We start from the raw sequence: 23,704 nt of genomic DNA, 5'->3' as shown, positions 1-23,704 counted from the left end.
CAGGGAAGAGGAGCTAACCGACAGGGAAGAGGAGCCAACCGACAGGGAAGAGGAGCCAACCGACAGGAAAGAGCAGCTAACCACCAGGGAAGAGGAGCCAACCGACAGGGAAGAGGAGCCAACCGACAGGGAAGAGGAGCCAACCGACAGGGAAGAGGCGCCAACCGACAGGGAAGAGGCGCCAACCGACAGGGAAGAGGCGCCAACCGACAGGGAAGAGGCGCCAATCGACAGGGAAGAGGAGCCAACCGACAGGGAAGAGGAGCCAACCGACAGCGAAGAGGAGCTAACCGACAGGGAAGAGGAGCCAACCGACAGGGAAGAGGAGCCAACCGACAGGGAAGGGAGCTAACCGACAGGGAAGAGGCGCTAACCGACAGGGAAGAGGCGCTAACCGACAGGGAAGAGGAGCCAACCGACAGGGAAGAGGAGCCAACCGACAGGGAAGAGGAGCCAACCGACAGGGAAGAGGAGCTAACCGACAGGGAAGAGGAGCCAACCGACAGGGAAGAGGAGCCAACCGACAGGGAAGAGGCGCCAACCGACAGGGAAGAGGAGCCAACCGACAGGGAAGAGGAGCTAACCGCCAGGGAAGGGAGCTAACCGACAGGGAAGAGGCGCTAACCGACAGGGAAGAGGAGCCAACCGACAGGGAAGAGGCGCTAACTGACAGGGAAGAGGAGCCAACCAACGGGGAAGAGGAGCCAACCGACAGGAAAGAGCAGCTAACCACCAGGGAAGAGGAGCTAACCGACAGGGAAGAGGAGCCAACCGACAGGGAAGAGGAGCCAACCGACAGGGAAGGGAGCTAACCGACAGGGAAGAGGCGCTAACCGACAGGGAAGAGGCGCTAACCGACAGGGAAGAGGAGCCAACCAACGGGGAAGAGGAGCCAACCAACGGGGAAGAGGAGCCAACCGACAGGAAAGAGGAGCCAACCGACAGGGAAGAGGAGCCAACCGACAGGGAAGAGGAGCCAACCGACAGGAAAGAGCAGCTAACCGCCAGGGAAGAGGAGCCAACCGACAGGAAAGAGCAGCTAACCACCAGGGAAGAGGAGCCAACCGCCAGGGAAGAGGAGCCAACCGACAGGGAAGAGGAGCCAACCGACAGGGAAGAGGAGCCAACCGACAGGAAAGAGGAGCTAACCGACAGGAAAGAGCAGCTAACCACCAGGGAAGAGGAGCTAACCGACAGGGAAGAGGAGCCAACCGCCAGGGAAGCGGAGCCAACCGACAGGGAAGAGGAGCCAACCGCCAGGGAAGCGGAGCCAACCGACAGGGAAGAGGAGCCAACCGACAGGGAAGAGGCGCCAACCGACAGGGAAGAGGAGCTAACCGCCAGGGAAGAGGCGCCAACCGACAGGGAAGAGCAGCCAACCGCCAGGGAAGTGAACCTAACTGACAGGGAAGTGGAGCCCACCTTTACTTCATGTTGTCCTGCAGCGGCGGAGGGAGCTGGCTGGGGGTGGGGGTGAGGGTGAGGGATGGGAGACTCTGTGCTGGCAGGGGGAGGAAACGTCCTTATGGGGGCGTCTCTGGGGGAGCGGACGATCTCATTCTGCCGGTAGAGACGGTGGTGGCGCAGCTTGACCACCCAGGAGTCAAAGATGTCCGGAGACTTGATCTGTAAAGAGAGGAGAGGAAAGGAGAGAGGAAAGGAGAGAGGAAAGGAGAGAGGAAAGGAGAGAGGAAAGGAGAGAGGAAAGGAGAGAGGAAAGAAGAGAGGAAAGGAGAGAGGAAAGGAGAGAGGAAAGAAGAGAGGAAAGGAGAGAGGAAAGAGGAGAGGAAAGGAGAGAGGAAAGAGGAGAGGAATGAAGAGAGGAAAGGAGAGAGGAAGGGGGAGAGGAAAGAGGATAGGAAAGAGGAGAGGAAAGAAGAGAGTGATGAAGAGAGGAGAGGAGAGGAGAGAGGAGAGGAAAGAAGAGAGGAAAGGAGAGAGGAAAGAAGAGAGGAAAGGAGAGAGGAAAGGAGAGAGGAAAGGAGAGAGGAAAGAGGAGAGGAAAGATGAGAGTGATGAAGAGAGGAGAGGAGAGAGTGATGCCACAGTAGGCTATTGTACATAGAAATTGTAATCTTCCCTCAGACAAGCCTTCAGAGGGCAAGACTCCTATCATCCATCTCTGTCACGCTAACCTTGAGGTGGTAGATATGCTCCTCTGTGTCCAAGTCAATGCGGCGGGCCTTCTTCTTAATGGACATGACAGAGAGACCCACATCAATGCAACCATGCAGCTTGCCTTTCTGAATCTTAGAAAAGAGAGTTAACATAAGTCATGTGAGCAGGTATGGTATCTCATTGTTGCTGTATAAATAAATGGAATGTCAAGGTGATGAAAGAAAGATATAGGATCATGATCGAAAGGCCTACTTGACTCTTATAGGCCTACTTGAAGTCGTATAGGACTACTTGAAGTCTTATAGGCCTACTTGAGGTCGTATAGGCCTACTTGAAGTCTTATAGGCCTACTTGAGGTCGTATAGGCCTACTTGAAGTCTTATAGGCCTACTTGAAGTCGTCTTCAAAAGTAACCACCATGAATCATCATTCTGCACTATTACGCAATACCATGCAGTGAGGCTAGTTTGTCAGTTTGGTTCAAAGAGATCAAGGCTCACAAGAACATGGCTGCTTCCAGGAGACACTGTGGAAGGAAGGACCCTTTGGAAACATCAGATTAGTGTGGACGCAGCAGTTTTGCCAGTCATTTGGAGATTTCCTACAGACCGACATGGGCAACAGAAACACAATGAGTAGAGTGACCCTTGGGGTGTTTCTGCTAAGTTACCATGGTGCCATAGTGATGCCAACTGAGGCTGCCCTCCATCTCTGCCCTCCATCCCTGCCCCTCCATCCCTGCCCTACATCCCTGCCCTCCATCTCTGCCCTCCATCTCTGCCCTCCATCCCTGCCCACCGTCCCTGCCCTCCATATCTGCCCTCCATCCCTGCCCTCCATCCCTGCCCTCCATATCTGCCCTACATCCCTGCCCTCCATCCCTGCCCTCCATCCCTGCCCTCCATCCCTGCCCTCCATCCCAGCCCCGTGGCTACTAGTCAGGGTTACTCACATCAATGGGTGACTTGGAGTACTTCAGCATCCCATTGTCCAGGACAAAAAAACGCTGTGGAAAAACAAGAACAAACATTGAGTAGGTGAATAACAGTACTTGTCTCTGGAAATGAATGTACTCTATCTGAAAGAAGATGTGGTTGATGACTTTTCTGAAGGGTTTTGCAACAAGGAAATCGATGAAAACAAGTACAAGTGTTGCCTCTCTGTCGCCCATCAGACCCTACCTTGTGCCAGCCTTTCAGCGGCCATTTCCGCTTCTTCAGCATGAAGCCCTCGTATTTATCTGGCCTCTGGACGTTGCTCTGACCGATTTTCAGCCCCTCAATGATTTCCCAGCTGTCTGCCTCCTAGGGACGGAGAGAGAAGAACAGAGCCGTGTCGGAACTCATCTGTTCACTTCTCCGGGGCCAGCGGAAACAGCAGAGAAGTAGTAGCCAGCCAGGGAGTTGGCAGAACGAGCTCTATTTTGGTGGTCTTTCTAATTCTCATTCTAATGCCTTTGATTCCATCCGAAATACACAACTCAATTAATGATTACTTTAACGACTTTACCTCCCAGATCGGTAAAATGTGTTATGGTATTGAGTAGAAAGACATCACTTTACAATTAAAATGACAGAAAATGTACGAGTTCAGTGTGTTGTTGTTTTGGATATCGTCTAGGCCTAGACCTATATCATCAGGACTATCTTACAAGTAAGACGACATCAAACATGAAACCTGTCTTCTCTTGTGATTCAAGTCATATTTACAGCTTTACTACCAGATATGAATGGCCACAATGATGTTTGTTCTTCAAATGATGGATTTTATTGGCTCTGCTGCTGTGGACACTCAGGGGAAGGAAACCAATGTGTCATTTTGTAATTTGGGTGAACTATCCCTTTAACAGTTTGGCCTGTCAATCAATCACTGTGTGTGGGCTTGTCAGGGGAGGGGGCAGGATGTTTGTGAATCAAGGAATTGGTAGGGTTCCCGACCTGTCAATCGATCACTGTGGGTGGGACTTTGAGGGATGGCGGTAGATCAGTAATCTACCCAGAAAAACTAGTCTTTCAATGTAGTTTATTGGGGCAAAAAGAAAAAAAGATTGTGTTCTGTCAAGTAAACATGGATTCCCTGTCGAGAAACAAAATCATGAATAGACCTACAGGTGTTATGGAAGACTGACACAGGTGTTAAACCAGCAGTTGATTACCCCATTGTCGACACTTAGATTAAATCAGTAGACCTATATCAATATATTTAATAATATCATACAAGTACCATTAGCTTTTAAAACCTTTAATCTGTTTTATTTTATCATATTTTGGACCGGAAGGAGGCTCTCTCTCCTAATTGTTCCTGCAGTGAGGAGTCAACATCTTCATCGAATGTTTTCATAATTTATCTGCAGATAATCGGCAGAAAGCAGTAGAAGGTTATACAGACTTTTCTGACTCACGGATTGACATTTTAAAATAAAAATGAAGCCTAGTAGCTGGCTTACAATGAGCCTGTTTTCGGCTATTTAGCAGAAGGCCGGAGCTTATGGAAAACACTGGGACCGCATTGCATCCTGCTGCCTTTAAACAGTATGAATAATAGATACTACCAGATACAACATAATACTACCAGTACACTAGAGTATATTACGTTGAACTGGGCATTTTTCCCCTACCTATCTACAGAAATACTGCCCGATTGAGTATCTCCCAGCCCTCTCAGCACTTCCACTAGCTGTCCCCTACTCTGCTCTCCTGTTTCTGTTGGCTCCGCAAATCCCAGGGCTCCTCTGGAGTGGAGGAGTGGACGCCGGGACGGGGTCAGGTGGGGATACGTATGACACGGCAGCAGAAGTGTCCCACTATGAGACTGAGACCCTGGAGGGCCCCACTGGGCTGCATGGGTCAGGTGAGGTTACAGCTGAATACAGAACAGTTAGCTGCCTTATAAGCCACCCCCTGCAGCGATGACAGCCCAGTGTGTGTGTGTGTGTGTGTGTGTGTGCATGACAGGCTGCGGCCTCACACAACACCCAGGGATCACTATAGGCCACGAAGGGCCATGTGGCTATAACTAGACACAACACCCAGGGATCACTATAGGCCACGAAGGGCCATGTGGCTATAACTAAACACAAAACCCAGGGATCACTATAGGCCACGAAGGGCCATGTGGCTATAACTAGACACAACACCCAGGGATCACTATAGGCCATGAGGCTATAACTAGACACAACACCCAGGGATCACTATAGGCCACGAAGGGCCATGTGGCTATAACTAGACACAACACCCAGGGATCACTATAGGCCACGAAGGGCCATGTGGCTATAACTAAACACAACACCCAGGGATCACTATAGGCCACGAAGGGCCATGTGGCTATAACTAGACACAACACCCAGGGATCACTATAGGCCACGAAGGGCCATGTGGCTATAACTAAACACAACACCCAGGGATCACTATAGGCCACGAAGGGCCATGTGGCTATAACTAAACACAACACCCAGGGATCACTATAGGCCACGAAGGGCCATGTGGCTATAACTAGACACAACACCCAGGGATCACTATAGGCCATGAAGGGCCATGTGGCTATAACTAAACACAACACCCAGGGATCACTATAGGCCACGAAGGGCCATGTGGCTATAACTAGACACAACACCCAGGGATCACTATAGGCCACGAAGGGCCATGTGGCTATAACTAAACACAACACCCAGGGATCACTATAGGCCACGAAGGGCCATATGGCTATAACTAAACACAACACCCAGGGATCACTATAGGCCATGAAGGGCCATGTGGCTATAACTAGACACAACACCCAGGGATCACTATAGGCCATGAAGGGCCATGTGGCTATAACTAAACACAACACCCAGGGATCACTATAGGCCACGAAGGGCCATGTGGCTATAACTAGACACAACACCCAGGGATCACTATAGGCCACGAAGGGCCATGTGGCTATAACTAGACACAACACCCAGGGATCACTATAGGCCACAAAGGGCCATGTGGCTATAACTAGACACAACACCCAGGGATCACTATAGGCCACGAAGGGCCATGTGGCTATAACTAGACACAACACCCAGGGATCACTATAGGCCACGAAGGGCCATGTGGCTATAACTAGACACAACACCCAGGGATCACTATAGGCCACGAAGGGCCATGTGGCTATAACTAGACACAACACCCAGGGATCACTATAGGCCACGAAGGGCCATGTGGCTATAACTAGACACAACACCCAGGGATCACTATAGGCCATGAAGGGCCATGTGGCTATAACTAAACACAACACCCAGGGATCACTATAGGCCACGAAGGGCCATGTGGCTATAACTAAACACAACACCCAGGGATCACTATAGGCCACGAAGGGCCATGTGGCTATAACTAGACACAACACCCAGGGATCACTATAGGCCACGAAGGGCCATGTGGCTATAACTAAACACAACACCCAGGGATCACTATAGGCCACGAAGGGCCATGTGGCTATAACTAGACACAACACCCAGGGATCACTATAGGCCACGAAGGGCCATGTGGCTATAACTAGACACAACACCCAGGGATCACTATAGGCCACGAAGGGCCATGTGGCTATAACTAAACACAACACCCAGGGATCACTATAGGCCACGAAGGGCCATGTGGCTATAACTAAACACAACACCCAGGGATCACTATAGGCCACGAAGGGCCATGTGGCTATAACTAGACACAACACCCAGGGATCACTATAGGCCACGAAGGGCCATGTGGCTATAACTAGACACAACACCCAGGGATCACTATAGGCCACGAAGGGCCATGTGGCTATAACTAGACACAACACCCAGGGATCACTATAGGCCACGAAGGGCCATGTGGCTATAACTAGACACAACACCCAGGGATCACTATAGGCCACAAAGGGCCATGTGGCTATAACTAGACACAACACCCAGGGATCACTATAGGCCACGAAGGGCCATGTGGCTATAACTAAACACAACACCCAGGGATCACTATAGGCCACGAAGGGCCATGTGGCTATAACTAAACACAACACCCAGGGATCACTATAGGCCACGAAGGGCCATGTGGCTATAACTAGACACAACACCCAGGGATCACTATAGGCCACGAAGGGCCATGTGGCTATAACTAGACACAACACCCAGGGATCACTATAGGCCACGAAGGGCCATGTGGCTATAACTAGACACAACACCCAGGGATCACTATAGGCCACGAAGGGCCATGTGGCTATAACTAGACACAACACCCAGGGCAAAACAAACTGTTGGCTGCTGCACTGCTGTGGACAAAAATACACCCATCACCTTGTAACAACCTCCTCTGTGTGTGTTTGTGTCTGTGTTTGTGTTTGTGTGTGTGTGTGTGTGTGTGTGTGTGTGTGTGTGTGTGTGTGTGTGTGTGTGTGTGTGTGTGTGTGTGTGTGTGTGAAAACAACATTGAGCAAGTATAATAATGGCGGTGAAGTAGACATGACCTCAGTGTGCAACAACGTGACCCTCTGAACACAAATGAGCATAGCGTGGTTTTATCCAGAGCAGAAAGCTAGCGACTGCAGCTGATATTCTGTTCTGGTGGGCCCCAGTTCAGTCACCGTTGCAGCCTGGTAGAAGAAGTAGGCCGTTCCAATCCATCCATTTCCAAAAGTTCAACTCAACTTCCAAAGACATTCATTTAAAAACTAGAATTGGTTTGGATACTTGCCCCCCATTACGCTTGAATATGAAAAGGCGAAATGCATCATAAATCACTAAATATGTGTCCTTGCAATGCTGGACGATAGATGGGTTGATGATGCTTCAATAATAACACTACCACAATGTTGTCCCAGTACACAGTAAGCAGTGTTTTCCATAAGCGCCGGCAGTCGGCTAAATAACCGATAACAGACTCGTTGTAAGCCGCCTACTTTTTCCACTTCGTTAAATTAACTAGGCTTCTTTTTATTGAAAAGTTTCAATTCGCTTAATCAGAAAAGTCTGTCTAGCCAGCTCCCGCTAGAATGAACAATATGCATCTTCTAGTGATCTACTGATAGGACAGGGGGCCTGTCATTCACAAAGCGAGCGATGACAGGGAAACTGCTGGTTTGTCAGTCTTCTGTCTGTCCCGCCTCCCAGAACCTTTGTTATTTTTGTACGCTGTGGTTGGCTGCAGGCTTCTTCATCGTCCCCTGTGAGTGAATTTACACATTCCCTGTAGGCTAATTTAATTGGTAAAGATTAGTTGAAATCCACGTAATGTTTTATTTTATTTCGCGTGTTTCATAGGACTATACAGCCACGGAGTCGGTGTGCCAAGCTTATAGAGACATACCTCAAGAGACTTGCAGCTGTAATTGCTGCAAAAGTTGGCTCTACAAAGTATTGACTTTGGGGGGGGTGAATAGTTATTCACGCTCAAGTTCAGTTTTTTTGTCTTATGTCTTGTTTGTTTCACCCCAAAAAATATTTTGCATCTTACATTTTCAAAGTAGTAGGCATGTTGTGTAAATCAAATGATACAACCCCCCCAAAAAATCCATTTTAATTCCAGGTTGTAAGGCAACAAAATAGGAAAAATGCCAAGGGGGGTGAATACTTTCGCAAGCCATTGTATATGTCCATGGTATCGCATCAGGACAGTAAACCAAAGACCTTGTTTGTATTTTCCTAGGATTCAAAGCCCATGTCGAGACTTGCCAGTGACCGCTAAAGTGACTTGTCAGTGTAGCTTAGTGATGGGTTGTTCGCGAACAAACGGCTCTTTTTGAACTGATCTTTTAGGTGAACTTCGGGAACCGAATCGCATCGGTGAGAGAGCCGTTCATTTGGCTCCCTAATTTGCATACTGGTAGGCTACTACTGCTTTTTGCCGATAATCTGCTGATAAATTATGAAAACATTCGATGAAGATGTTGAATCCTCACTGCAGGAACAGTAGGTAGCGCATAGAGAGCCTCCTTCCGGTCCAAAATATGGCAAAAGAAAACAGATGAAAGGTTATAAAAGCTAATGGTACGTATACGGTATTATTAAAGATAACGATAAAGGTCTACTGATTTGATTCAAATTTCGACAATGGAGTAGCAACACCTGCTTTCTGTGTAGCAAAGCCCACGTTTAACACCTGCTTCATTCTTCCATCATACTTGTAAGTCTATTCATGGGCGCCTGACTTTGTATAAAAGTGGGTTTGTACAATCTGGTGGGGGGTCCTACCCCTGAATATGTTTGCATTTCTAAAAAACAATTTTCCTGCAATTATATATTGTTTCTCAGCAGGGAATCCATGTTTACTTGACAGAACACAATATTTTTTTCTTAGGTTTTTTGCCACGATAAACTAAATTGAAAGTGTAGACTGGTTTTTCAGACTAGATTACTAATCTACCACCTTCCATCAAAGTCCCACCCACAGTGATTGATTGACAGGTCACAGTGATTGATTGACAGGTCGGGAACCCTACCAATTCCTTGAGTCACAAACATCCTGCCCCCTCCCCTGACAAGCCCACACACAGTGATTGATTGACAGGCCAAACTGTTAAAGGGATAGTTCACCCAAATTACAAAATGACACATTGGTTTCCTTCCCCTGAGTGTCCACAGCAGCAGAGCCAATAAAATACATCATTTGAAGAACAAACATAATTGTGGCCATTCATATCTGGTAGTAAAGCTGTAAATATGACTTGAATCACAAGAGAAGACAGGTTTCATGTTAAAAAGGGTTGTCTTACTAAGAAAATAGTCCTGATGATATAAGCCTAGGCCTAGACGATATCCAAAACAACAACACACTGAACTCGTACATTTTCTGTCATTTTAATTGTAAAGTCATGTCTTTCTACTCAATACCATAACTCATTTTACCTATCTGGGATGTAAAGTCGTTAAAGTTTTCAAGAATTTAGCTGTGTGTTTTCGGATGGAATCAAGGCATTAGAATGTACCAGAGGCCACCAAAATAGAGCTTGTTCTGCAAAACAAAATCCCCGGGGGGGTATGCCGCCCCGGACCCCCCCCACCCCGGAACTCCCTGGCTGGCTACTCCGTGTACTTTCAGAAAACACTGCGTGTGCAGGCTTCCAGCTCTACGATAGTGTTTAATAGACAATAAAGAACAAGAGCAGAGTAAAACTACTTCCCTGTGTATTATAATTATACTAAACAAAAATATAAACGCAACATGCAACAATTTCAAAGATTTGACTGACTTCCAGTTCATATAAGGAATTCACTCAAATAAATAAATTAGGCCCTAATCTATGTATTTCACATGACTGGGAATACAGATATGCATCTGTTGGTCACAGATACCTTTTTAAAAAAAAGTAGGGGCGTGGATCATAAAACCAGTCAGTATCTGGTGTGACCATCATTTGCCTCATGCAGCGCGACACATATCCTTCACATAGAGTTGATCAGGCTGTTGATTGTGGCCTGTGGAATGTTGTCCCACTCCTCTTCAATGGCTGTGCAAAGTTGATGGATATTGGCGGGAACTGGAACACGCTGTCGTAAACTTCAATCCAAACGTACTCAATTGGTGACATGTCTGGTGAGTATGCAGACCATGGAAGAACTGGGACATTTTCAGCTTCCAGGAACTGTTTACAGATCCTTGTGACATGGGGCCGTGCATTATCATGCTGAAACATGAGGTGATGGAGGCGGATGAATGGCTCGACAATGGGCCTCAGGATCTCGACACGGTATCTCTGTGCATTCAACTTGCCACCGATAAAATGCAATTGTTTTTGTTGTGTTTAGCTTATGCCTGCCCATACCGTAACCCCACCGCCACCATGGTGCACTATGTTCACAACATTGACATCAGCACAAACCACTCGCCCACGTGGTCTGTGGTTGTGAGGCCGGTTGGACGTATTGCCAAATTCTCTAAAACGATGTTGGAGGCAGCTTATGGTAGAGAAATTAACATTAAATTATCTGGCAACAGCTCTAGTGGACATTCCTTCAGTCAGCAATATATATTTTCTGTTGTATTTTTGACTTTATGTTTTTTTTACCCCATATGTAACTCTGTGTTGTTTTTATCGCACTGCTTTGCTTTATCTTGGCCAGGTCGCAGTTGTAAATGAGAACTTGTTCTCAACTGGCTTACCTGGTTAAATAAAGGTGAAATAAAATAAAAAAATAAAATAAAAATCCAATTGCACGCTCCCTCAAAAACTTGAGACATCTGTGGCATTGTGTTGTGACAAAACTGCACATTTTAGTTTCCTTTTATTGTCCCCAGCAGAAAGGGCACCTGCGTAATGATCATGCTGTTTAATTAGATTCTTCATATGCCACACCTGTCAGGTGGGTGGATTATCTTGACAAAGGATAAATGCTCGCTAACAGGGATGTAAACAAATTTGTGAGAAACAAGCTTTTCGTGCGTATGGAACATTTCTGGGATCTTTTATTTCAGCTCATGAAACATGGGACCAACACTTTACATGTTGCGTTTATATTTTTGTTCATTATAGCTAGGTCTCATGAGAGTAATTGAGATAATGTCTCCCATCTCAGTGGACTAGCTGGTAGTTAGTTACCATTTGAAAGATAGCCTGGACATTTGGTTGATCCTCTTTCCACACTGGTGGATGCATAATGCATCACAAGCATTAAAGCAGTGCAATAACCAGTCATTGGTTGGATCCAGTGTATATCATGGCTATTAAATCACAATCCCAGGTAGTGAAACGATCTAGACTATTAATACAAATACCTTAATAGACCTTCAAAAAGAGACAGCCATGATTAGGCCTAAGCAATAGCATGTTGCGTTTATATTTTTGTTGTATGAGGCTACATTACGAGACCTAGCTACATTGAAACACACCGAGTGTATTAGGCTACATTAACCTCTAATACTGCAACGATTCAAACCGTCACAACAGGGAAGGTCTTTAGGAGCAAGGAAAAATAACAAAACGATCCTTGGGGACACCTTAGGGTAAATCTGGTCCTATAAATATCTAGACCTACACGGCAGCAGCAGAGTTCCTATGGCAGCGTCATCTGACATGCGTTCTCCCAGGAACTTCTCCAGATTAACACTGTGGGGTAGAAAGCCACAGGGAGACCTGGCACACAACAGGACATTTGAGGGCACAGCGGCCCACTGCCGCAGCTGTGTGTTGAAACACACCTCATAAACTCCACCAGGTAATGCTAACACCACAACGCTTGAGACAATGTTTGATTTTTTTTGTTTTTCGAGGATCTCTTGTTTTTTCGTAACTAAATCGAGGCAACTCACCGGCTACCTCATAAACAACAAGTAGCAGGCTGAGAATTGCAGCTGAACACCCACAACATACTACCAACCACTCCCCCAACATGATGGATGTTTAGTTGCAAGTTCCATGTCAAGTACCCATTGGGCATCAGTGCTGATCAACAGCAGACAGTGGTGATAATCACTGCCGATGTGATTGTAACGAGACTGGCTGGGCTGTTGCTGTGTTAATGGTGGGAAAGGGAAAGGGGGATACCTAGTCAGTTGTACAACTGAACGCATTCAACTGAAACGTGTCTTCTGCGTATAACCCAACCCCTCTGAATCAGAGAGGTGTCAGGTAATATAACACATTGTCAGGTAATATAAACCTTTTTCTTTGAGCCATTACATTGGCCAGGTGTCCCTTGACATCTTAGAGCCATTACATTGGCCAGGTGTCCCTTGACATCTTAGAGCCATTACATTGGCCAGGTGTCCCTTGACATCTTAGAGCCATTACATTGGCCAGGTGTCCCTTGACATCTTAGAGCCATTACATTGGCCAGGTGTCCCTTGACATCTTTGAGTCATTACATTGGCCAGGTGTCCCTTGACATCTTAGAGCCTTTACATTGGCCAGGTGTCCCTTGACATCTTAGAGCCATTACATTGGCCAGGTGTCCCTTGACATCTTAGAGCCATTACATTGGCCAGGTGTCCCTTGACATCTTAGAGCCATTACATTGGCCAGGTGTCCCTTGACATCTTTGAGCCATTACATTGGCCAGGTGTCCCTTGACATCTTAGAGTCATTACATTGGCCAGGTGTCCCTTGACATCTTAGAGTCATTACATTGGCCAGGTGTCCCTTGACATCTTAGAGCCATTACATTGGCCAGGTGTCCCTTGACATCTTTGAGCCATTACATTGGCCAGGTGTCCCTTGACATCTTAGAGCCATTACATTGGCCAGGTGTCCCTTGACATCTTAGAGCCATTACATTGGCCAGGTGTCCCTTGACATCTTAGAGCCATTACATTGGCCAGGTGTCCCTTGACATCTTAGAGTCATTACATTGGCCAGGTGTCCCTTGACATCTTAGAGCCATTACATTGGCCAGGTGTCCCTTGACATCTTAGAGCCATTACATTGGCCAGGTGTCCCTTGACATCTTAGAGCCATTACATTGGCCAGGTGTCCCTTGACATCTTAGAGCCATTACATTGGCCAGGTGTCCCTTGACATCTTAGAGCCATTACATTGGCCAGGTGTCCCTTGACATCTTAGAGCCATTACATTGGCCAGGTGTCCCTTGACATCTTAGAGCCATTACATTGGCCAGGTGTCCCTTGACATCTTAGAGCCATTCATTGGCCAGGTGTCCCTTGACATCTTAGAGCCATTAATTTGGCCAGGTGTCCCATGACATCTTAGAGCCATTACATTGGCCAGGTGTCCCATGACATCTTAGAGCCATTACATTGGCCAGGTGTCCCTTGACATCTTAGAGCCATTACATTGGCCAGGTGTCCCTTGACATCTTAGAGCCATTACATTGGCCAGGTGTCCCTTGACATCTTAGAGCCATTACATTGGCCAGGTGTCCATTGACATCTTAGAGCCATTACATTGGCCAGGTGTCCCTTGACATCTTAGAGCCATTACATTGGCCAGGTGTCCCTTGACATCTTAGAGCCATTACATTGGCCAGGTGTCCCTTGACATCTTAGAGCCATTACATTGGCCAGGTGTCCCTTGACATCTTAGAGCCATTACATTGGCCAGGTGTCCCTTGACATCATAGAGTCATTACATTGGCCAGGTGTCCCTTGACATCTTAGAGTCATTACATTGGCCAGGTGTCCCTTGACATCTTAGAGTCATTACATTGGCCAGGTGTCCCTTGACATCTTTGAGCCATTACATTGGCCAGGTGTCCCTTGACATCTTAGAGCCATTACATTGGCCAGGTGTCCCTTGACATCTTAGAGCCATTACATTGGCCAGGTGTCCCTTGACATCTTAGAGCCATTACATTGGCCAGGTGTCCCTTGACATCTTAGAGCCATTACATTGGCCAGGTGTCCCTTGACATCTTAGAGCCATTACATTGGCCAGGTGTCCCTTGACATCTTAGAGTCATTACATTGGCCAGGTGTCCCTTGACATCTTAGAGCCATTACATTGACCAGGTGTCCCTTGACATCTTAGAGCCATTAATTTGGCCAGGTGTCCCTTGACATCTTAGAGCCATTACATTGGCCAGGTGTCCCATGACATCTTAGAGCCATTACATTGGCCAGGTGTCCCTTGACATCTTAGAGCCATTACATTGGCCAGGTGTCCCTTGACATCTTAGAGCCATTACATTGGCCAGGTGTCCCTTGACATCTTAGAGCCATTACATTGGCCAGGTGTCCCTTGACATCTTAGAGCCATTACATTGGCCAGGTGTCCCTTGACATCTTAGAGCCATTACATTGGCCAGGTGTCCCTTGACATCTTAGAGCCATTACATTGGCCAGGTGTCCCTTGACATCTTAGAGCCATTACATTGGCCAGGTGTCCCTTGACATCTTAGAGCCATTACATTGGCCAGGTGTCCCTTGACATCTTAGAGCCATTACATTGGCCAGGTGTCCCTTGACATCTTAGAGCCATTACATTGGCCAGGTGTCCCTTGACATCTTAGAGCCATTACATTGGCCAGGTGTCCCTTGAAAAAATTGCTATTTTGGCTTCAGCTTCACACCACAACTAAAGCCTTCAGCTTCACGCCACAACTAAATGGGCTAACATTTAAGCCCCCATAAACTGACCCTAAATAAGAATTCTAATTCACTGTTTACAATACTGGAACAGTGGACACAGCTAACTCAACTAGCCGGTGCCCCCGCACATTGACTCTGCAACGGTACCCCCCTGTATAATAATAATAATAATAATAATAAATAATAATAATAATATGCCATTTAGTGCCTCCCTACTGTTACTTTATTTAACTTCTGCTCTTTTTTTCTCAACACTTTTTTTGTTGTTGTTTTATTTTTACTTTTTTTTGTAAAAAATAAATGCACTGTTGGTTAAGGGCTGTAAGTAAGCATTTCACTGTAATGTCTGCACCTGTTGTATTCGGCGCATGTGGCCAATAAAAGTTGATTTGATTTGATTTGAACCTCAATGCCTGGTATTGTTGCCACTACTCTACAACAGACAGGGGGGCCACTACTCTACAACAGATGGGGGGGGCACTACTCTACAACAGACAGGGGGGCCACTACTCTACAACAGATGGGGGGGCCACTACTCTACAACAGACAGGGGGGCCACTACTCTACAACAGATGGGGGGGGCACTACTCTACAACAGATGGGGGGCACTACTCTACAACAGATGGGGGGCACTACTCTACAACAGACAGGGGGGCCACTACTCTACAACAGATGGGGGGCACTACTCTACAACAGATGGGGGCACTACTCTACAACAGATGGGGGGCACTACTCTACAACAGACAGGGGGGCACTACTCTACAACAGATGGGGGGGCACTACTCTACAACAGACAGGGGGGCACTACTCTACAACAGATGGGGGGGCCACTACTCTACAACAGACAGGGGCCACTACTCTACAACAGATGGGGGCCACTACTCTACAACAGACAGGGGGCCACTACTCTACAACAGATGGGGGGCACTACTCTACAACAGATGGGGGGCCACTACTCTACAACAGACAGGGGGGCCACAACTCTACAACAGATGGGGGGCCACTACTCTACAACAGACAGGGGGGGCACTACTCTACAACAGATGGGGGGGCACTACTCTACAACAGACAGGGGGCCACTACTCCACAACAGACAGGGGGGCACTACTCTACAACAGATGGGGGGCCACTACTCTACAACAGACAGGGGGGCACTACTCTACAAACAGATGGGGGGGGCACTACTCTACAACAGATGGGGGGCCACTACTCTACAACAGACAGGGGGCCACTACTCTACAACAGGTGGGGGGCCACTACTCTACAACAGACAGGGGGCCACTACTCTACAACAGATGGGGGCACTACTCTACAACAGATGGGGGGCCACTACTCTACAACAGACAGGGGGGCACAACTCTACAACAGATGGGGGGGCCACTACTCTACAACAGACAGGGGGGCCACTACTCTACAACAGATGGGGGGGCCACTACTCTACAACAGACAGGGGGGCCACTACTCTACAACAGACAGGGGGGGCACTACTCTACAACAGATGGGGGGGCCACTACTCTACAACAGACAGGGGGGGGCACTACTCTACAACAGATGGGGGGCCACTACTCTACAACAGACAGGGGGGCCACTACTCTACAACAGACAGGGGGGGCCACTACTCTACAACAGACAGGGGGGCACTACTCTACAACAGATGGGGGGCCACTACTCTACAACAGATGGGGGGCACTACTCTACAACAGATGGGGGGGGGGGGGCACTACTCTACAACAGACAGGGGGCACTACTCTACAACAGATGGGGGGGCACTACTCTACAACAGACAGGGGGGCACTACTCTACAACAGACAGGGGGGCACTACTCTACAACAGACAGGGGGGGCACTACTCTACAACAGACAGGGGGGCACTACTCTACAACAGACAGGGGGGGCACTACTCTACAACAGACAGGGGGGCCACTACTCTACAACAGACAGGGGGGCCACCACTCTACAACAGATGGGGGGCACTACTCTACAACAGACAGGGGGGCACTACTCTACAACAGACAGGGGGGCACTACTCTACAACAGATGGGGGGCACTCTCTACAACAGACAGGGGGGCACTACTCTACAACAGATAGGGGGCCACTACTCTACAACAGACAGGGGGCACTACTCTACAACAGACAGGGGGGGCACTACTCTACAACAGACAGGGGGGCACTACTCTACAACAGACAGGGGGGGCACTACTCTACAACAGACAGGGGGGCACTACTCTACAACAGACAGGGGGCACTACTCTACAACAGACAGGGGGGGCACTACTCTACAACAGACAGGGGGGGCACTACTCTACAACAGACAGGGGGGCACTACTCTACAACAGACAGGGGGCACTACTCTACAACAGATGGGGGGGCACTACTCTACAACAGACAGGGGGGCACTACTCTACAACAGATGGGGGGCACTACTCTACAACAGACAGGGGGTGGGGGGCATCTACTCTACAACAGATGGGGGGCACTACTCTACAACAGACAGGGGGGCACTACTCTACAACAGACAGGGGGCACTACTCTACAACAGACAGGGGGGGCACTACTCTACAACAGACAGGGGGGCACTACTCTACAACAGACAGGGGGGCACTACTCTACAACAGACAGGGGGGCACTACTCTACAACAGACAGGGGGGCACTACTCTACAACAGACAGGGGGGCACTACTCTACAACAGACAGGGGGCACTACTCTACAACAGATGGGGGGGCACTACTCTACAACAGACAGGGGGGCACTACTCTACAACAGACGGGGGGGCACTACTCTACAACAGACAGGGGGGCACTACTCTACAACAGACAGGGGGGCACTACTCTACAACAGATGGGGGGCACTACTCTACAACAGACAGGGGGGGCACCACTCTACAACAGATGGGGGGGCACTACTCTACAACAGACAGGGGGGGCACTACTCTACAACAGACAGGGGGGCACTACTCTACAACAGATGGGGGGGCACTACTCTACAACAGACAGGGGGCACTACTCTACAACAGATAGGGGGGCCACTACTCTACAACAGATGGGGGGCACTACTCTACAACAGACAGGGGGCCACTACTCTACAACAGACAGGGGGGCACTACTCTACAACAGACAGGGGGCACACTACTCTACAACAGATGGGGGGCACTACTCTACAACAGACAGGGGGGCACTACTCTACAACAGACAGGGGGGCACTACTCTACAACAGACAGGGGGGCACTACTCTACAACAGATGGGGGGCCACTACTCTACAACAGATGGGGGGGCACTACTCTACAACAGACAGGGGGGCACTACTCTACAACAGACAGGGGGGCACTACTCTACAACAGATGGGGCACTACTCTACAACAGACAGGGGGCACTACTCTACAACAGATGGGGGGGGCCACTACTCTACAACAGATGGGGGGGGCACTACTCTACAACAGACAGGGGGGGCACGACTCTACAACAGACAGGGGGGCACTACTCTACAACAGACAGGGGGCACTACTCTACAACAGATAGGGGGCACTACTCTACAACAGACAGGGGGGCACTACTCTACAACAGACAGGGGGGCACTACTCTACAACAGACAGGGGGGCACTACTCTACAACAGACAGGGGGGCACTACTCTACAACAGACAGGGGGGCACTACTCTACAACAGACAGGGGGGCCACTACTCCACAACAGACAGGGGGGCACTACTCTACAACAGACAGGGGGGGCACTACTCTACAACAGACAGGGGGGCACTACTCACAACAGACAGGGGGGCACTACTCTACAACAGACGGGGGGGCACTACTCTACAACAGACAGGGGGCACTACTCTACAACAGACAGGGGGGCACTACTCTACAACAGACAGGGGGGCACTACTCTACAACAGACAGGGGGCACTACTCTACAACAGATGGGGGGCACTACTCTACAACAGACAGGGGGGCACTACTCTACAACAGACAGGGGGCACTATCTCTACAACAGACAGGGGGGCACTACTCTACAACAGACAGGGGGGCACTACTCTACAACAGACAGGGGGCACTACTCTACAACAGACAGGGGGGCCACTACTCTACAACAGACAGGGGGCACTACTCTACAACAGACGGGGGGGGCCACTACTCTACAACAGACAGGGGGGCACTACTCTACAACAGACAGGGGGGCACTACTCTACAACAGACAGGGGGGCACTACTCTACAACAGACAGGGGGGCACTACTCTACAACAGATGGGGGGCCACTACTCTACAACAGACAGGGGGGCCACTACTCTACAACAGACAGGGGGGCCACTACTCTACAACAGACAGGGGGGGCACTACTCTACAACAGACAGGGGGGGCACTACTCTACAACAGACAGGGGGCCACTACTCTACAACAGACAGGGGGGGCACTACTCTACAACAGATGGGGGGGCACTACTCTACAACAGACAGGGGGGCACTACTCTACAACAGACGGGGGCACTACTCTACAACAGACAGGGGGGCCACTACTCTACAACAGACAGGGGGGCACTACTCTACAACAGATGGGGGGCACTACTCTACAACAGACAGGGGGGCACTACTCTACAACAGACAGGGGGGCACTACTCTACAACAGACAGGGGGGCCACTACCTACAACAGATGGGGGGCCACTACTCCACAACAGACAGGGGGGCCACTACTCTACAACAGACAGGGGGGCACTACTCTACAACAGATGGGGGGGCCACTACTCTACAACAGACAGGGGGGCCACTACTCTACAACAGACAGGGGGGCCACTACTCTACAACAGATGGGGGGCCACTACTCTACAACAGACAGGGGGGCCACTACTCTACAACAGACAGGGGGGCACTACTCTACAACAGACAGGGGGGCCACTACTCTACAACAGACAGGGGGGCCACTACTCTACAACAGACAGGGGGGCACTACTCTACAACAGACAGGGGGGCACTACTCTACAACAGACAGGGGGGCACTACTCTACAACAGACAGGGGGCCACAACTCTACAACAGACAGGGGGCCACTACTCTACAACAGACAGGGGGGCACTACTCTACAACAGATGGGGGGGCACTACTCTACAACAGACAGGGGGGGCACTACTCTACAACAGACAGGGGGGGCACCACTCTACAACAGATGGGGGGCCACTACTCTACAACAGACAGGGGGGCACTACTCTACAACAGATGGGGGGCCACTACTCTACAACAGACAGGGGGGCCACTACTCTACAACAGACAGGGGGGGCACTACTCTACAACAGACAGGGGGGGCACTACTCTACAACAGATGGGGGGGCCACTACTCTACAACAGACAGGGGGGGCACTACTCTACAACAAATGGGGAGGGCCACTACTCTACAACAGACAGGGGGGGGCCACTACTCTACAACAGACAGGGGGCACTACTCTACAACAGACAGGGGGGCACTACTCTACAACAGACAGGGGGGCACTTCTCTACAACAGACAGGGGGGCACTACTCTACAACAGACAGGGGGGCACTACTCTACAACAGACGGGGGGGCACTACTCTACAACAGATGGGGGGCCACTACTCCACAACAGACAGGGGGGCACTACTCTACAACAGACAGGGGGCCACTACTCTACAACAGACAGGGGGGGGCACTACTCTACAACAGACAGGGGGGCACTACTCTACAACAGATGGGGGGCCACTACTCTACAACAGACAGGGGGGCACTACTCTACAACAGATGGGGAGGGCCACTACTCTACAACAGACAGGGGGGCCACTACTCTACAACAGACAGGGGGGCACTACTCTACAACAGACAGGGGGGCACTACTCTACAACAGACAGGGGGCACTACTCTACAACAGATGGGGGGGCACTACTCTACAACAGACAGGGGGGCACTACTCTACAACAGACGGGGGGGCACTACTCTACAACAGATGGGGGGCCACTACTCTACAACAGATGGGGGGCCACTACTCTACAACAGATGGGGGCCACTACTCTACAACAGATGGGGGGCCACTACTCTACAACAGATGGGGGGGGCCACTACTCTACAACAGATGGGGGGGGCCACTACTCTACAACAGATGGGGGGGGCCACTACTCTACAACAGATGGGGGGGGGGCACTACTCTACAACAGATGGGGGGGGCCACTACTCTACAACAGATGGGGGGGTGTCTGACTCTGCGTCTGACTGTGGACAGGCGCTCACTATTTACCTGCCGGCTGTTGCGCTGGGATGAGGATGAGGAGGAGGAGCTCTTGTGTGTAGGCGTCTTGTGGTGGCGGACGGGCGTGGTACACCTCTCCTCGGCGCTCATTGTGCGGTGGCTGCCCTGGCTGGGGTTCCTGTGGTGGTGTTGGGACATGGTTCCCCTCCCTCTCTGTGAGTAGCTCCCTGATTGGACAGGACTGTCTGTTCCTTCCTCAGCAGCAGCTTCAGGGCGTGTGGGTGAACAGCATTATCTCAGGCAGTTATGCAGTTATGCATTCCCCCCGGCTCACACTCCTCTCATCTGCAGCACAGACAAAGAGACAGAGAGACATTCAGACAGGAAACAAGACGTTAGACTACGTTATGTTAACCCCTCCTCACCTCACTGTTTGCATCAACATAGCCAGTAACACTTGTCAAAATAAATCAAGAAATCTATAATTAATTGAAGTTTTTGCCAACGAGGATCTTAGACGTGCAATTTTACATCTAACTAATGTTTGGTGCAGTATTTTTCAAGTGAAAGAATGTGCATGAAAACTAGTCGTCTCGTTGAATGACAAGAAACACTTCATTGAAGAATCCTGTCAATAGTTCCCACTCCTACTAGGGGTAGTACTGTTGACCAATCACCGATGAAGGGGCGTAGACTTCAGCTACTGAACATAAGACTTCCCTCAAGAAAAAATTTTGTGCGCAAGAACAGCCGAAGCAATACCTGCCAAAGATCAAAAACGAACAAAAAGGTCACAAAATGTCATCATAATATATGTAAACTTTTTAGACTGGGAAGCATATTGTAAGATTTAGCGTTTGGGCCTCTGCCAAATTTCTGAACCAATCCACCAATCTAAATACGCTACCCGAGCCAGCAGCAGACAGCAGAGACTCGATTAAATGGGTAATTTTAGAAACCTGGATTTTACACCCTGTTCTTCTCTAGTTACAGTTTGCATCAGTTTGTGTTACCTTTAGCCTTTAATGATGATGTTTGTTATGGTGAGACATGTGACGTGCTCTACATGTCACTCATAATCCACCCTGGAGTGCAGTGGTCTCTGGTCTCGATCACTGCTCTGCATGTCACTCATAATCCACCCTGGAGTGCAGTGGTCTCTGGTCTCGATCACTGCTCTGCATGTCACTCATAATCCACCCTGGAGTGCAGTGGTCTCTGGTCTCTATCACTGCTCTGCATGTCACTCATAATCCACCCTGGAGTGCAGTGGTCTCTGGTCTCGATCACTGCTCTGCATGTCACTCATAATCCACCCTGGAGTGCAGTGGTCTCTGGTCTCTATCACTGCTCTACATGTCTCTGTCTCCCACACAGTAGAACTGTCTCATCGCCCTTGTCTCAGACAGAGACGAGACACAGGACACCCAGTTAACATTTCTTGCCCACTCAGCCTTGTATATGATCCAGTTCTGTTGTGTGGCTGAACGCCATGTGGCCAGTTAATTAATCAGCGTAATCAGCGTCTCGATTGCAGTGGGAAAACTAGCCATCCCAGATCGCACAGGCAACATAAATCCCTCTGCATCTAATTACCATTATGATAATGAATTAATGACGCCCATCGGGTGGGGATACCAAATCAATACAAGACAGACACAGTGTCTATGCAGTACCAGGACCTGGAACACCAACAAGACACAGTGCCTATGCAGTACCAGAACCTGGAACACCAACAAGACACAGTGTCTATGCAGTACCAGGACCTGGAACACCAACAAGACACAGTGTCTATGCAGTACCAGAACCTGGAACACCAACAAGACACAGTGTCTATGCAGTACCAGGACCTGGAACACCAACAAGACACAGTGTCTATGCAGTACCAGGTCCTGGAACACCAACAAGACACAGTGTCTATGCATTACCAGGACCTGGAACACCAACAAGACACAGTGTCTATGCAGTACCAGGTCCTGGAACACCAACAAGACACAGTGTCTATGCAGTACCAGGACCTGGAACACCAACAAGACACAGTGCCTATGCAGTACCAGGTCCTGGAACACCAACAAGACACAGTGTCTATGCAGTACCAGGTCCTGGAACACCAACAAGACACAGTGTCTATGCAGTACCAGGACCTGGAACACCAACAAGTTTAGGACGTGTGCCCCAGGCTAGCCTCTTATGTAGCCCAGGGGGGGGGGGGCAGGTAGCCTAGCGTATAGAAAGTTGGGCCAGTCACCGAAAGGTTGTTAGTTCGATCCCCGAGCCAACAAGATGAAAAATCTTTCGATTTGCCCTTGAGCAAGGAAGGCACTTAACCCTAATTGTTCCAATGGCTGACCCTGGCCGTGACCCCACTCTCCCAGGGTGTCTCAGGGGGAGTTGGGATATGCAAAAAGTAATTTCCAATTCACACATGCTTGTAATACA

General features: G+C 49.4%; 1 protein-coding gene across 1 annotated transcript in view; it reads right to left on the bottom strand.

Annotated features, from left to right (window-relative positions):
• LOC121555035 (oxysterol-binding protein-related protein 6-like) overlaps positions 1 to 21,586 on the bottom strand; it is a 63,832-nt gene extending 42,246 nt beyond the window's left edge. Inside the window, exons 1-6 of the mRNA XM_045212080.1 lie at positions 21,314 to 21,586; positions 3,300 to 3,422; positions 3,071 to 3,124; positions 2,136 to 2,249; positions 1,496 to 1,626; positions 564 to 662 (exon numbers count right to left, since the gene is read on the bottom strand). Coding sequence (XP_045068015.1) covers positions 564 to 662; positions 1,496 to 1,626; positions 2,136 to 2,249; positions 3,071 to 3,124; positions 3,300 to 3,422; positions 21,314 to 21,463 — 671 coding nt within the window. The 5' untranslated portion in view covers positions 21,464 to 21,586. The remainder of the gene's footprint in view (positions 1 to 563; positions 663 to 1,495; positions 1,627 to 2,135; positions 2,250 to 3,070; positions 3,125 to 3,299; positions 3,423 to 21,313) is intronic.
• Between the last annotated feature and the right edge of the window lie 2,118 nt (positions 21,587 to 23,704).

This window comes from Coregonus clupeaformis, chromosome 40, assembly GCF_020615455.1.
Source record: "Coregonus clupeaformis isolate EN_2021a chromosome 40, ASM2061545v1, whole genome shotgun sequence".
NCBI lineage: Eukaryota > Metazoa > Chordata > Actinopteri > Salmoniformes > Salmonidae > Coregonus > Coregonus clupeaformis.
Note: the sequence above shows the minus strand (reverse complement) of the source record. Positions and strands in the feature narration are given on the sequence as shown.